Genomic DNA, 16,034 nt, shown 5'->3' on the forward strand with positions numbered 1-16,034 from the left:
ATCCTACAGGAGTGTAGGAGAAATGTCATGTCTACTTAAAATTGTACTAGCAAGGCAGGCTTTTGTTTCTTTTCGAAACATCTATATTTTATCACTCTTAAAGAAATGTTAAAGTAAATTAATCAATTTAAAAAAGGAGAAAATACTGACATCCTGTCAAAGACAGTGATAGTGTTACACATTTGCCTCTAAGTAGGATTAAAATCTCAGCCTTGTCATTAGAAAACTTGTTGAAAGGCACTCTATAAACAATCAGATAATGTTTATTTATATGAAGAGAAATGTATGGCTTCATGTCACGGTAAAACTGAAGCACACTAGCATGCTATTTTAAAGTTTTAAAACTACTGGATCACATTTCCAAAATCTCACTAGGCTTTAATAAACTGGTTCATGTGATGCCACATCTCTTGGCAGTATTTCCTTAAACATAACTCTACTATTCTGGGGTTTGTTAGGCCTATAATGCCAGCCTTTTCAGTAAAACAGATGGCATAAATTCCTTCAGCATGAAAGTAAACAACAATGTGCAACCATCTGCAGAGATCAAATTGCACAACAAAAACCAAAGGCTTTTGACATGGATGTTGTCTTTTGACAGGCTAAGCAGAATTAAAGCTCAGACAAACTTGTCTACATATCCCCAGATAAAAGAATTTATTTGACACATGGAGAAACTCTGTGAAACAGACAGAAAGAGAAGTTCAACTTAAAACACGTGTAGTAACTACAATTAGCAATACAAATGCTGACCATACCAGTGCATCATTATAATTTAATTCCAGGTTGATTTATGGAAATTGACTCGTGTGTATAAACGACTGTGCACCTACATTAAAGAAATTCTTAAGTCTATTCCCATTTCAATATTCAAACAACTCTTCTGCGGAAGATTTTTTTTTCTTTTGTTAAACAATAATATAAACTAAATTAAGACACCACTAGCCTAGAACCTTTCATTTTGGTTTACTTGTATATAATAACATTTATTTCATTTATATTGTCTCCAATGAAAAAGCCTTTAAAACCTCTAAAATGTAACCAAATGTAAAATCGTGATTTTACTTTGCATTTGTGACAATTCTCATTTTACTTCTAGTTTTGTTATGATGGTGGTGAATAGACATAAAATAAAAAAACATTTAATTTTATGCTTTGGGTGCTTTAAAACAAGGTTATAAAAAGGCAATAAAAGACAAAATGCCTTTTGATTTCCCTAAACTCAAACTCCTGTGTTTTTAATAAAGTCTTCCATGTGTATTTTCCGACAGCCGAAGCTTAATTGGAGTGATTGATGCAGTAGACTAACTTACGTCCGACTTCCATTAAAGGAAAGAGCAGGAATCAAGATAAAGGGAATGGAAGCCTAAATAAAAGTGACAGCTTTTAAATTGGGAAAGAAATAAGCACTGTGTCGTGTTCATTAAAAACACCAGCTGAGGAAAAAAAGTATTTCTAAAGCCTCACTAGACACTAACATCTTCTGTACAGGCAAAGGTTCAACAAGTAATTCCATCTAATTATAAAATTTGTAACAATCATAAATTTAGTATCGAAATTCAGGCTTTTGAAATTACAATACCTGACTGAGAAAGAAGAAAAAGGAAGAAATTGTTTAACTCAAGGCTATCACTAAAAATCAGACACAGTTAAACTGATGACGACAAAGAAAGTAAACAATGACAAAGAAAACTTGCATCACCTTATAAAATCATGGAGAAATAAATTCTAAACATCTGCGTAAAAAAAGAAAATACACTGACTTTCCTGCTCTTACTATGGCATGAAAAACATCTCAGTTAAGGTAAAGGGATATGAACATTTTTGTTCCCATGTTCGCTGAAAAGAAAACTGCTCAAATAAGAAAGTCAAATCTTTTAAAGGGTATTTATAAAACAATAAGCAAAAACACCCAATGCCAATTAAACAGCTTTTTAAAAGCCCACTGTCCGGATTAATATAAATGCATATCACAGTCAAAAAACATGGTTAAATATGTTCAATAATACAGTAGACGTCCCAATAACCATGTAACCATCTCAAGCAAACTTTCCTTTGGTTTTCTGGTTCTACTACAAATCACTCAGTACAATTATTTTACTACACTTCTTGCACTAAACCGATAAACCACAATATTCAAATTCCTCTTTATACTTAGAGTTTAATCCAATGCTTTGAAAACAGAGAACAAGCTGAAACTGGAACACTTTGAACTCCTTTCAGAATAGGTTTTATTACAAACTCTAGAAGCACGGTGAACATAAAACACTCTGGTCCATTCATATTTAATTTGTGTTTATGCAAAATAAAACATTTAAACAGTTTCAGAGGATTACCAAATATGCATATGTTTATGATTACACACAAGCATTGCATCAAATGCAGATAAGATTGTGTGTAATGTGCATTATAGCAGGTAAAGGATTAACAGAAGAATGACATTTTTTCCTGTCCCTATCTGATACTGATGAGGCCTGAATTCATCTGCCCCTTTTTAGAATTGACAATAAGTGCATAACATGAACTGCATCACTTTTCGGAATATATGAATTCTTAAGCAATTTGATATTAACTAGACTTTAAGTAAATAGTAAAACCAGGTTTACCATTTTGAAACTCATTACTGAGTCAACTACGATTCTGTGCTGTGCAGAGTTAGGGTAAGAATAAGCAGAAATGAAGGGAAAAATTTCACAGTAATCAAACCAAACTGCACACACATTTATAAAAGTTTTGAACAAGTCACCTCTATTTAATTCTGTTTAAATATGTTTACAATAGAAAGTCATTTATCATATTCTGTATGAAATGGAAATTACAAATTTCTTATGACAGAAGAAAAAAAATATCTGTCAAGAAGTAGACCTTTCAGAGCCATTGTACTCACATCCTTAATTCAATACCTTCAAATATTTAATCTACGAACTCTGAGAAGTACAGTCACACTAATATGTTAAAGGTGAAATAATAAGAAAGGCATAACACCCTAAATATTTGTTACAGACATATTGGACTCTGCAGACCGTAGTTAACTTTGATGTGCTTGGAAAATAAAATGAACGCATTTCTGGCTTATGATGTGATTAATAGCATAAAGTGTACCCTTATGAAATAAGCAGTCCACAGTAGGGTGATTAATCTAAGTGAGCTGTTAGCACTTTGGGAGCAAACCATAAGAAATATACACAGAGATACAAAAAGGTCAATGAACTCTATCACTCACTATGCATTTAGTAATTAGATTTTTTTGTATGTGGATGCTAAGCTTTTATCTTCAGGACATTCACATTATTATATAAAATAACTCAAATTTACTCGGCAATTAAAAAAAATACATTTTTTCCAACGGTAATGTCCCTTCACAAGGAAGATGTAAATATGCATTCGGGTTTAAGAAAGCAATCTCCCCCTCTTTATATGTCTTTTAGTCTATAGTACACATTACAACTCAGGGTATTTAACTGGAAATAGTGAGCGATTCATCATGTTTTAAAATGATTTCTCCATGGTGATTTAATCAATGCCTAATCAGTCTGAGCAAATGCATAGTAACCTCTGAAAATAAAATAATACCAGCATACTACAGAAATCACCAATACCTATTATCCAAATAAAAGCTAAAATGCAAGTGTCATGTTAAATCAAATTTCTCTTAATTTAAAACTTGTTGAAAATAATTCAGAGTTAATCTACAATTTGCCCCCTCTGTTTACACTATCACTTTATAATAAAAATATAAAGCAATTTTATAGAAGTTCTAATTAAAAGTGTAACTGAGCTTCAGCTTATTTAACATTCAAATAGTGCTTACAAGGCAGACTTATTTTTTAGGATATTCTAACTGAAGTAATAGAAGTAATAGTAATAGAAACCACAGACTTTCATGTAACTATACTGCCTTTCAAACAGCAAGCTTACTGATTATGTCTGACAATGTACCCAAAAAGCAAGAAGCATAATCATTAGAACAGGCAGTGTTTTTCAAAAGTATTCAAACCCTGGCACAGTTTTCACATTTTGTTGCTTTAGTGCTTGCAGTCGTGATACTTTGAAGTAGCAATTAATATTTTTCAGCCTACACATACATTCAAAACAAGCTGAATGTGTGGAAGTAAAAAAGGTTGTTGAAAGGAACTGAAAGAAATAAAATGCTAATTTCAAATGGAGTTTCTAAATGATACTGTAAACATGCAGCAAAAGGCTTTATGGTCCAACAAGATAAAATTAGAGCTTTTTGGTATGAATATAAAGCACTGCATTTGACATAAGCCCAGCAGTGTATCACCTAGTCAATACCATCCCTGATGGGAACATAGATAGAGCAAAGTACAAGTAATCTTAGATAAAAATCTGCTTCAGACAAACCGAGACAAAATCAACTTTCAGCAAGACAATCTGAAACACAAGGCTATACCTCCAATGGAGTGGCTTATTAATAAATAAATGAATGCCCTTGAGCGACCCTGTCAAAGTCCTGACTGAATGCTGTTGAGTCTCTTAAAAACTGCAGTCCATACGTGATCCCAAGTCAAGACAAACTGGACAAAATTGCACCAAACCAAAGAGCAAATATGGAAAAGATTTACCAAACATGTCTTGCAGGCTATAATTACTGACAAAGCTGTTTTTCACTAAACATTGAGTTCAAAGGTCTGAATATTTATGCAATCCAAAATAAAATATAATAAAGTTTAAAAGAAGCTAAAAGAAGCTTCATTTTGGTCTCCTTAGTTTTATCAGACATTCATTACCAGTTTTTTTAAAAAAAAAAACAGGTATTGAAGAAATTTTCAAATGTAAAAAAAGAGAATCATTCATAATTTCACCCAATGGGACACTATAGGAGGGGTCTGAATACTACTTAAAGGCACAGTATCTGACAGTCTGGTTTTTAACCCAGGAACCGAACTGCAAATCCTTTGGCAGGTGATTTGCAATTGGCAAGTAATTTTCTGTATTCTGTATCGTGACTAGTCTTTGCATCCTGCATATTTGATATTTAAGATTTACTGCATTCTATCCTGTTTAAAGCTTAAAGGATTAATGCTCTCCATTAAAAAAATACAGGATAATTAAATATCATTACGCGACGCTCAATTTCCTTGACAGAGTGCAAAGCATATTTAACTTAGGTGGGCTTGTCCTGGGTCAGGTTTTTTATTTGCAAATATGCAATTCTCCTATTAAAATTTTATACTGTAAGCAAGATAAAGGTGGTGGGTATTGCATTATAGTGGTGGACGAAGTGGGCCCCCTCCAATGTATAGGACTTTGTGATCTTTTGGGATGAAAAGCCATAACAAAAATTAAGCTATTAAATAAGTTATTTAAGTTATTAAACTTCTTGTAAGGGATTTACTAGCCATGATTAATATCCTAAATTCAGGGTTTTTAAGTGGATAATTGCATGGTTCAGTTAGTACAAGAGTCATTACTTGACTTGTGTTGTACATAGGATTGTTAAAAGAAACCAAATGAATGGAAGAACATTATCTAAATCACTAAATTTTTGTTTCCAAAAAATCTAAAAACCTCACACTCGACATTGTCATTCACATGCTTCACATAAAGATGCAAGTTAACCAGTAATAACGCTACTGTACACAACAGTTAATATCAAAACGAATGCTTTAAAGGCAGACCCAAGAAAAACACTTACCGTCACCGATTTCAAAGTCATGCCGTGGTAGGTGCCCATGGTGTCGATTTTGAAACCCTCCGTTTCTAAATAAAAAAAAAGATTAATTCTTAATTTTCTTTATGGAATAAAATTACTTAACATAATAACAGCAAATGTAACACAAATAGAATTACCCAAAATCAGAAATGGGTTGTTTTATTTATTATACGTACAATTCAGAATACAAAAGGTTTACTATACAAGGTCTGGAAAAGAAAACCCATGATTTTCTTGCGGCAAAAAGAAAGCTCAGCTGCAACATGAAAATTGAAATGCAATATTAAGGTGCATTTTAGATGGAAAGACGGAGCTAATAAATGGTCATAAATTAATGATTTTAATAGACAACACTAATGCTCCACAGCTATGCTAAATTACATGCTCAAATGTGTTGTAAGGTTAACAGGACTGAATAAGCAATTTTAAACTTATTAATTGAAACTTAGACCCATTCGAATAAATGAACCAATTTATGACGGTATCTGGCATTTAGCAAAACTGTCACATGTAGAAAAGAAGCAAGATTAGTTGAAACCATTCGATATCAATTTCATAAAGCAATAAGCTGGGTCCACATTTAAAACTATTTTAAAAAAATCAAAACATCAAAGTGTATTTTTCCCCATCGTATTTCCCCCCATGATTAAAGCCTAGGTAGCCAATTAAAAAAAAACATTGCGTTGCTCCCTGCCACTGACATTAGATCATGGTTGATGTAAAATTAATCAAGGGAATTTGTGGATTCACGTGCTATTACTTTCCTGACTTTGTGATGCACATTGAGTACTTTAGCACAATGTGTTCCTCATCTTTTGTCATCCCATTCAAAACACTCAACATTTGAAATCACATCTCTCTTGCAGTTTGTAACCCTGATCATTAGTCCCAGAGTCCATTTAACATACACTTCCATCCTCCACTTTATTAATTGACATGTGCAGGGTCGGAAATAACCCTCGCATTAGAGACGCGTGAGTTTTTTAATTCTCCAGCACATCTCTGCAGACAGACTAATAAATCAGAATCAGACTTGGACAAATATTAACAATAATTAACATCTATGCAACACACAGATGTGCAAATCTATGTTTCAGAGGCCTATGTCCTGCAGAAACAGAAAACCCAGTATTCCAGCCCTATACACCAAATGTTTAACATGTCAAAAACAGAATAATCTGTATTCTCATATAGAACTATAAGAATCAGAACTAAAATCTCTCTTCTTAACATGGATACCCAAAAGTGAAAGGGAAGCTGCCTATTCCAAAAATGCTTTAACAAACTAGGAGAGAATATTTTTAGTCCGGAAGTCCACATGACAAATAAATCAGAATTTCAAAAATAAACAAGACAGCTCTTCAGATTGTTCAGATTATGCTGCCACAATGTACTCTTCAAGACTGATCAGAACAAGGTCCTCTCGCATAGCAAAAGCTTAATCGAAGAAGAGAAGAATGTACTCAGTTTCTCTCCCCGTTTAATAATAATTGCTTACACTTATATAGTGCTTTTCTGGACACTCCACTCAAAGCACTTTACAGGTAATGGGGACTCCCCTTCATTACCACCAATGTGCAGCATCTACATGGATGATGCGACAACAGCCATAGTAAGCTAGAACGCTCACCACACATCAGCTATCAGTGGGGAGGAGAGCAGAGTAATGAAGCCAATTCATGATGGGGATTATTAGGAGGCCATGATTGGTTAAGGCAAATGGGAAATATGGCCAGGACATCGGGGTTACACTCCTACTCTTTTTGGAAAACGCCCTGGGATTTGTAAAGACCACAGAGTCAGGACCTCGGTTTTATGTCTCATCTGAAGGGTGATGTCCCCATCACTATACTGGGGCATTAGGACCCACATGGACCGCAGGGTGAGCGCCCCCTGCTAGCCCCACTAACACCTCTTCCAGCAGCAACCTAATCAGAATCCTAGATAACATCCCAGTTAGTCATGTTAATTTTATTTCTGGATTTGTAAAAAAACTTGTTAGCAATAACACTTGTACAATTTTTTTCCTCATACATTTTATGTCAACAGTGCATAAGATTGTGTATTGTAGACCTTTTTTTTGCCAAAATTGAAGAAGCAAACCCCATTTTTTTATTTTACTTTCACTTCACAAAATCTTTCCTTAAGGGAATAACCTTGGTGTAACCTCACAAGCAGAATGTGATTTATGTTTTATACATGTTCTTCTCAGGAATGACTCTTCAAAACATTAAAGTATAACCTTAACTACCTCTTTTTGATAACGCATCCTAAATTATTTTACATTATTAATAACAATACATATTGGTGCATTTAACTGGCATTCAGGGCAGATTTCTCTCAAGTGCAAAGAGAAAATGCAGAGAATAGACAAAAATACTCTTTGCTATAAAATTAAGAAAAAAAATCCTGGTGACAAGTGGGACGCAGACTCCAGCATGTTGTCAGTTTTATTGCATAGATCAGCACATTTTGCTTGCTTACAGCCAAGGAGCTCATTTATTCTGGGTGCCATACGGCACTATTTCTGCATCTGTGAAACGGTTAACTGGTTTTAACTTTACACAATAATTTCTCCCAAAGCAAAAAACCTGCTGGTTTATTATTAAGTGGAGGACATTCAAAAGTATAGTTTATTATTCCTTACCAACTGCCATGAACTGCAAAAAAAAGCTAAACATGGCTTTTACAAAACTCCATAATCCCATCGATAATCAGTGCAGTTCTTATGTAGCCTGGACAAAGACTTTCTGCATTTTACTAGAACATAATTTTAGAACTCTGAAACAATTCTTCTGCTTCCTGATGTAAAAGCAGTATATATGCTCCTTGAAACTGTACTTCAGCAGACTGTAGAAATTAATAGTCACATCAAGATTTTTGTGCTTGTGTCTAGTCCCTACCATTCATTTTGTCAAAGATAATATACAATATCCTCTTTAGAGGATACATTTATGTAAAAATGAAGTTTGACTTTACTATTGCATTTACTTAACCAAATTCTTTTGTTTCATTTGCCTTTAATGTTTGACCACAATTGATGGTTAAGGAAGAAAAGCATCATTTTACCATCAAATATTTGTAGTGAGAAAACACACTGAAACAAAGTAAATTTGAATGTACTAGGAGAATGTTATCTCTCATTAAAAATGGATAACAGAACAAAGCTATTGTAGACTTCTGTTTTTCAGCATCCACTATGGCTGCCTACATTAGTTACACATGATTACCGATATAAGAGCAGATAATTTTATATTAGAATTCAGATATTCATCCTTATTTAAACATTTATGGGCCAAAGGGAAATAATATATACCTATGCTGCTGATTAGAAGCAATATTTTTAATGAAAAGTTAATTTTCCCAGAAAATCTAAATTCCCTAGACTTTGTTCTGTCTCCCTCTATAGCAGCATGAGTGTTTTTCGGGTAGCTGTGCTGTAATAATTTTGTCTAAATAGTTCAAGAAACAAATTAAATAAAATGTATAATTTATCTTTAAAGCCATCTTGACAGGACATATAACTTTAATGCTGAGTCAAAGCACCATTCTGTGAAAATGCAATAGTTTAACCTCTACTAACAGCGAAAATTGCACACATTTTCATTATATAAAAAGGAAACATTTTTGTGTTGTGTGAAGAAAGAAAGATGATGCATCTTTATCTGACTTAAGTAAAATACACTGCGCACTTTTTATAAGAGGAAAACCTATCATGCCCATTTTATGCTAGTACTAGAAATTTCTATCAACTGAATTTCATTTACTGATTAGTTTCTACAAACACGAAACATTTTATATCAGCTATTCCTCAACATGAAAATGCAATCCACAGCTCAAGTTAAACCAACTACTGTAAATATATCACTTTTCATATATAGAAAACACAGCAGCTAAAACCACAGGATCAGATGAAATATTTAAATCCAAAATTGTGCAAGGATGATCAACTGGTCCACACTGCAAAAATAATCACCCATTTCAATGTTCGAAGTGTGGACCAGTTGATCATCCACAATAAAAAGCATCAAATAGAATTAATATTCAGTAACCTTGAACCAAACTTCTGCTAATAATCATTTTCTTAATCCTTCCAAAACTGAAACTGATACCAATTTTACCACACTTTGTTAAATAACCGCTTGTGCAGATGTCATAAGTTGAGAACACATTTATTTTGTTAAAATATTAGCATAGCTGGATAGTCAATCAAAATTATGTTTAGAAGCAGAAACATACAAAATATCCTGCTCTGAGTACATTTTGAAACCAGATTTGTTTCTGTTTTAAAGACAATTCATCATGGAAGTAATAACTATTTAAAATATAAACTATACAAAAGGAATCATTTAACTGAAGAAACATTGCAGATTATACAGGTAGCTTTTTTAAATGTGGTGTCTTCACTTAAACTGTTATATAAAAGCTTAGTTTTCATTCTCAAGCCAACATTTTAAGTGCTGCAAATGCATGTGAGAAAGAACAACAGCAAGAGATCTCAGGTCTGGAGGCAGCACAAAGTTTGCTGAAAAGGAACTATGCAATCTATAAATAAAACGTGGTATGATCTAACAATTTCCCTGCTGCTGATAATGAAACCATGTTGTTTGCTAAACAAAACAGATCTTATTTCTGCTGAAATGTTGAGCCATAGAATACTGAATTACAATCAAACTACAACCTTTAACCCCTAACCCATGGTTTAACTTCTGAAGGCATTCTGCATACATCCTTTGCTTTTCAACATAACTTTGTCTTAAGTGCATTCTATATTTAAAACAATATGGTAGTTCAGAACAGCAGGATATATTTTTTTTTCCCTGCTTGTGCAAAGGGTGGCACAGTGGCTCAGTAGTTAGTATCACTGCCCTGCAGCATTGTGGCCCTGGGTTCAATTTTCAGGGGATGTTTGCAAGAGTTTTCTCTGGGAACTCTGGTTCTCACAAACCAGTTTAAAGTTTACATTGTGTTTGCCAGTTCAGAAGGAAAACGACCACTTCAAAATGGTCAAAATGCTTTTAAAACCACTATTGAGTATTTAACCAGTAACCCAATGTCTATGGAATACACATTAGTGACAGCTTTTACAGCTGAGATCTTAACTTCAAATTACCTTTTTTGCCCCCATAATCCAAAATCAAAATAGAATAACCCAGCAACAATTCTAAGACTGATTTATAAATAGCCACACAAAATATAAAGGGACGGTGTAACTTTTTCTGAATTTCATACTTGTTTTACCAATACAAAACATTGCCGATTGAAAGCCCTAGAGGGAAATCACGTAATTTCACTTCATATTGATCCACCAGGTTTCATTTAAGAGGGAAACAACTCAACTGGCAAAACGGTGGTTTCAACATTTTTTATACAAACTAAAAATAATTAAACTATACACCTTAACATGAGTATACACTAGTATAAAAATATAGGTATGAATAAATTTACATTTAACATTAACATTTTTTGGCAACTTCCCCAAATCCTCACTTTCAATCTTGCAGAATATAAATTAAGCCCACACAAACTTATCTACAAAAGAACCAGAGCCCTGCTTTCATTATTGTGCCAAACAATGGATTAATTAAGCATGTATATAGAAGCTATTGCATATGAAAGATCAAAATTATATTGTTAGCTTTTACCCTATAATTTTTTACGCTAAACATGTAATTTGGTTTTTAAGCAACTGTGATTAAGTTCCCTATAACTTTAAAAAGAACAAAAGACGAAGCAATTACAATGGGTGAACTATTAGAATCATAAGCTTTCCTGTGCATATTAAAATAGCTTGCATCTGTATTGTGAAGCGTTCATACAAGGGTTGTACTTCAACAGAGCAAAATAATATATAGGTCCACTTCTGTATACTTTCAGATTAATATTTTTCATATTTGAAACACAGAAAATGACTGGTCAGTATATAGTTTACACTCCTATATTTTCCCCACAGGTTAAAGGCATTATGTACACTCAAAACAAGCATTCTGAATCCAGATTTACAACAGTTGGGGTTATGCACGTCAGGTGGAAAGCCAGTGTGGTCTGGCATCTGGTTAAAAAAAATGGCATTCCCCTGTGTATAAACCTTTATATAATTTCTGACATTTGGGGGAAAAAGAAAAACTTTTTACCCTGCAGAAGTAAAGCATCCTGAGAAATGGAATACAGGAAATACAAAAGTTGCTGCTTAATGGTGATCAACATTAAACCATCAATTTTTTTTTCTGCACTGCACTTTTATGAGAAAAAGACAATACAAGATGCATATACATTTCTACTGAAAACTTCAGGTTTGAGGCTGGAGAGCAAACAGTAAGAATTAGGTGGATGGATGTTAGTTCTCTGTTTTACAATACTGAAAAGCACTACTGTCTAAATGGACATCTAATTCTACTCAACATACAGTGCCAACATACATACTGTGGAACTTAATTACAGTTGCTTAAAAACAAATTACATGTTTAGCATAAGAAATTATCTACACACTACACACCCTTTCTACTTTGTGATGTAACAGCCAGAAATCAAGATGCATTAAATTAGAATGTATTTTACCTTTACACAATGTAACACAAGCTCCAAGTGAAATACAAAAGCTTGAATGTTCTGAAAAGTAACTACAAATAAAAACCTAGAAAAAGGACTGAATAAATGTACATACTGCTTAGTAACAGCAATTGTAAATTAGTTCTGAAGTAACCAACTGCCTTCCAAATCACACAACAGCTGATCATTCTCCACCCGTGTTCACTTGTAGTGATTCTGATGATTATATGATAAACATATACTTAAATGTTAAACAAACCACAGTATCTTTCTGAACTCTTGCACACCCTAAAAGCTAAACAAATGGAAGACTTGTACTTCTTAACCGTACACTAAGGAGTACACTAAATCCTCATTATAGAAAAGTTCACTTAATAATTCAACACATTTGAAACACTTTTTTTTGGTTTGTGTAATGAATTTGCTACAATATGTCTAGTCATGCACATAATTAATGACAGCAGTGCCCAAACTCCCTCACACAGCCTTTGTACCACATCATTACATATGGTAGCCTATTCAAAATATCAATTTTTGTGAGGATTTTGTCCTTCGCTACTTTATATTATTCTTTTTTTAATAAGTACTGTTTACAATAAAGTAATAAAGGTATACATGTACTGTACTATAGTGAATATATGTACTGTAATTCAAGGAATACACCCCTTTCATAAATTGAGCAGATGGTATATCACACATTGTTCCAATATGGCCACCGAAAAAAAAATCTGCTTAATTTATGTTGAACATCTACACCAAAAGCATTCTATATAAAGACATGAAAGTGATAAGCAAAACAGCTCAAAGGTATGGATGTGTTCAGTTTCTTTCAGTCACACCTGGGTGAAAAATATAATAGAAGTTACATTTACCTTCTTTTCCTTTGAACCTCTCTTGATCGTATCTGTTGTAAGCAGCTGGCACTGGTTGCTTGTTTCTTAAGGAAGGGTCCTTAAAAATAAGTTAAAAGTCAGGTCACCATGAGCAGTGCCACAAGTAACAAACTGTCAAGTTAGTGAAACTGCAATAAATAATGAATACCTCCTACTATATATAATAGTATATATATACTAATGGTATATAATATATACTATTATGAGATTTTTTACAGAACAGTACTTCTGTCTTGCAAATTTTCATCGACTGATTGACATGATTCAGTGACACATGCAGGTAGCAGGGGGAAAAAAACTGGAAACACCAATGTAAAGTCAATAAGGTGGTGGACAAGTACCTGGAGCTATCATGAACTGCCTATACTGTAGCAGAGTCTGAATTCTGAAGGCATGCAGCGCTGTTATTCCACAAAAACAATCGATCAATTCATGCCTCTTTCTAGAACATCCCGTCAATTCTTGATTAGGTTCAGATATGGTTGCTGCCATGTCCGCACTTGTTTGTTGGGAACATGGTGAAGGAATATACATCTAACCATTTCACAATCGTCCACTGCTCAGTAGTCAACTGCTTATGCTCTTTGCACCACTGGACTCACAAACGTCCACCGCCAGTTTAACATGGCAGTTTATGCATTGGAACCTGATTCTGTAGTTTCACACTTTCATATTTTTAAACAAACTGCTTGTGCCCAGAATATAAATTTGCAGTCTACTGATTTGCAGTTGCATGTCCGTTTTGCCTTGCTCTTCAAAGCAATGAATGGATATCACTAAAATGGGAGTATATAAAGTATGCAATTTCTGCCTTCTGTTGCCCTATGCTGACAATGTCTTTCCCTTGGCTTTCCATGCAGATATCACCTTAAACTCTGTTGCTTATAGACCATTAACAGGGTGAGCTGTCTTGATTACTGATGCTCCTGCCAAATGTACTCTAACAACCACCCCTCTTTCAAAGTCACCATGGTCTCGTCTTGCAGGTATGCTAGCCATAATTATATGCAACTAGGCCTTTCCAGCATTTTAAATGTCTCTAAGCATGCTAGGATTTTATTTGCTTAATTAATGTGTGAGTCACACCTGCATGGAAAACCTTATATATTTGGGATATCTCATTTACCTGAGTCTTTCCAGTTTTTTGGTCTACTAGCTATATAGCAACCCTGCCCCAGCCTTACTCAGCTTGTCTCGCATATTGCTTCCATCTTTTCCTGACAAAATGTCCAGTGTGAAACAAGCCGGAGCATTTAAGGGCTTCACCCAGGCTTATCAGTGTGGAAAAAGCAATAACTGAGCGAGCACATGGAATCATGCAGAATGACAGGTTTTGCTACAACAAGTGGCCACTTCAATCACTAATTCTGAAAGCTTATTACTGATTTCACTGCTGGGAAAGAGTGTGCACAGTGGTACTTAACAGTTGCAAATTTTGTTAGTTGGAAACACTCAAGAGGACAACGTGTATGCACACATAATTCTGTTAATGAGCAACAGTTGGCTTTTTGTTTTTATCTTTTATCACTCTCTTCAGCCTGCAGAATTAACTGAAGACCAGGTGTTGAACCAGTGCTCAATCTGATGGTTAAAGCACTTGGGATGAGTCAAACACAGTCTGATGTCCATTTTGAAACATCAAAAAAGTATTTAAAAAGTGTCAAAGGTAATATATTGAGAAAAAAATTTTAAATGCAATTTTCATGTAACATTTACTTGCTTAATTTAAATCTGACAATTAAGAAATTCTAAATAACTAATTAGACAGCTAAGAGTTCCAATGTGTATCTATCAGTACCAGAAACATGACTGGTTTTGGCAGTTCTAAAACATTAACTAGTCAAATAAATCTCAGGATGCCTCAAGTGAATATCTTACTGAACAAAAGCATATGATCTAAAAGCTGAAACTATTGCTAAGGTCAGAACTTTAAGACTTTCATGAGGTGGTGTTTGTTTTCAGGTCAGTTTATAAACAGGAAGAAAACCAGGTAATGTTACATTACGTTTTTAAGATATTTATCTCACTGCTAAGGGATTTAAAATATATGGCTATTAGGAAACATTTTAAATGGAAGTCGCTCTTTAAGAAATTTTTAAAAACTACTTGAATAACAAACCTTTCTAAATCATAATCTTTTTGCTTAAGCCAGCCAAGGTCTAAAATCCAAAAAAGGGTAAATAAGTAAATCATCTTTTCTACTCAAACATCTTTTCAAAACCGCAGCAGAAAGGGGGTTCATTGCTCAAAGCTTATGAATTAACAGATGCAAGTACAAATATTTGTTTTTAATGACACATATAAATGATACCTGTGGAATTTGTTTAGGCAAACAATGTATAGAGTAATGACAGTAATCTTCACTGGATTCAATCTAAAGGTCGTGTTCAGCACGTACAAATAATCTGCTTACCACCTGCGCTGTATTCTGTGTTGGTCTTTGTTCAGGGGCACGTCCCTCTTCTCTCGCTTTCACAGACTGCAGAATTGCAAAGATGTTCTTAGCGAAGTTCTGCAATAAAATAAAGGAATAAATTATAACTGCACCCACCAAAATATACAATACATTATATTTTTATCAATTATTTTCTTACTGCATTCTGTAGACTCATTATGTAAAGCCACCTCACTAAAAGTTGAGAATAGTGTGTTCTCAAGGTCAGACTCAAGACCTGATGTGGAGTGTGTTATTATTACAATTAATCCAGGTTCCCAGGAAGAATCCTATTAAAATAAATAATTGGGTATGCGGTTTGCAATGTGAATTGGAATGAAACCTAGTTTTTGCACTCTCAAAATAAGATAAGAAGTTGAACAGCAGAAGGAAGTCTGGTAATGATGGTGGGAAAAATAAAAATTCACCCCTATTGTGCTCTCATGATTATCAGAGGTGATTTCTAAACATATCAATAATC

At 34.0% G+C, this 16,034-nt stretch overlaps 1 protein-coding gene across 2 annotated transcripts in view; it reads right to left on the reverse strand.

Moving 5' to 3' along the window:
* The window catches only part of cdc73 (cell division cycle 73, Paf1/RNA polymerase II complex component, homolog (S. cerevisiae)), a 73,783-nt gene that overhangs the window by 38,957 nt on the left and 18,792 nt on the right, over positions 1-16,034 (reverse strand). The window contains exons 8-10 of one of the 2 annotated variants that reach the window (XM_088598472.1): positions 15,536-15,631; positions 13,099-13,177; positions 5,660-5,724 (exon numbers count right to left, since the gene is read on the reverse strand). In XM_088598472.1, coding sequence (XP_088454598.1) covers positions 5,660-5,724; positions 13,099-13,177; positions 15,536-15,631 — 240 coding nt within the window. Of the gene's footprint in view, positions 1-5,659; positions 5,725-13,098; positions 13,178-15,532; positions 15,632-16,034 lie in introns of both variants that reach the window. The other variant, XM_088598471.1, reaches the window with a different exon arrangement.

This window comes from Lepisosteus platostomus, chromosome 11 (genome assembly GCF_059453375.1).
Source record: "Lepisosteus platostomus isolate fLepPlt1 chromosome 11, fLepPlt1.hap1, whole genome shotgun sequence".
Taxonomy (NCBI): domain Eukaryota; kingdom Metazoa; phylum Chordata; class Actinopteri; order Semionotiformes; family Lepisosteidae; genus Lepisosteus; species Lepisosteus platostomus.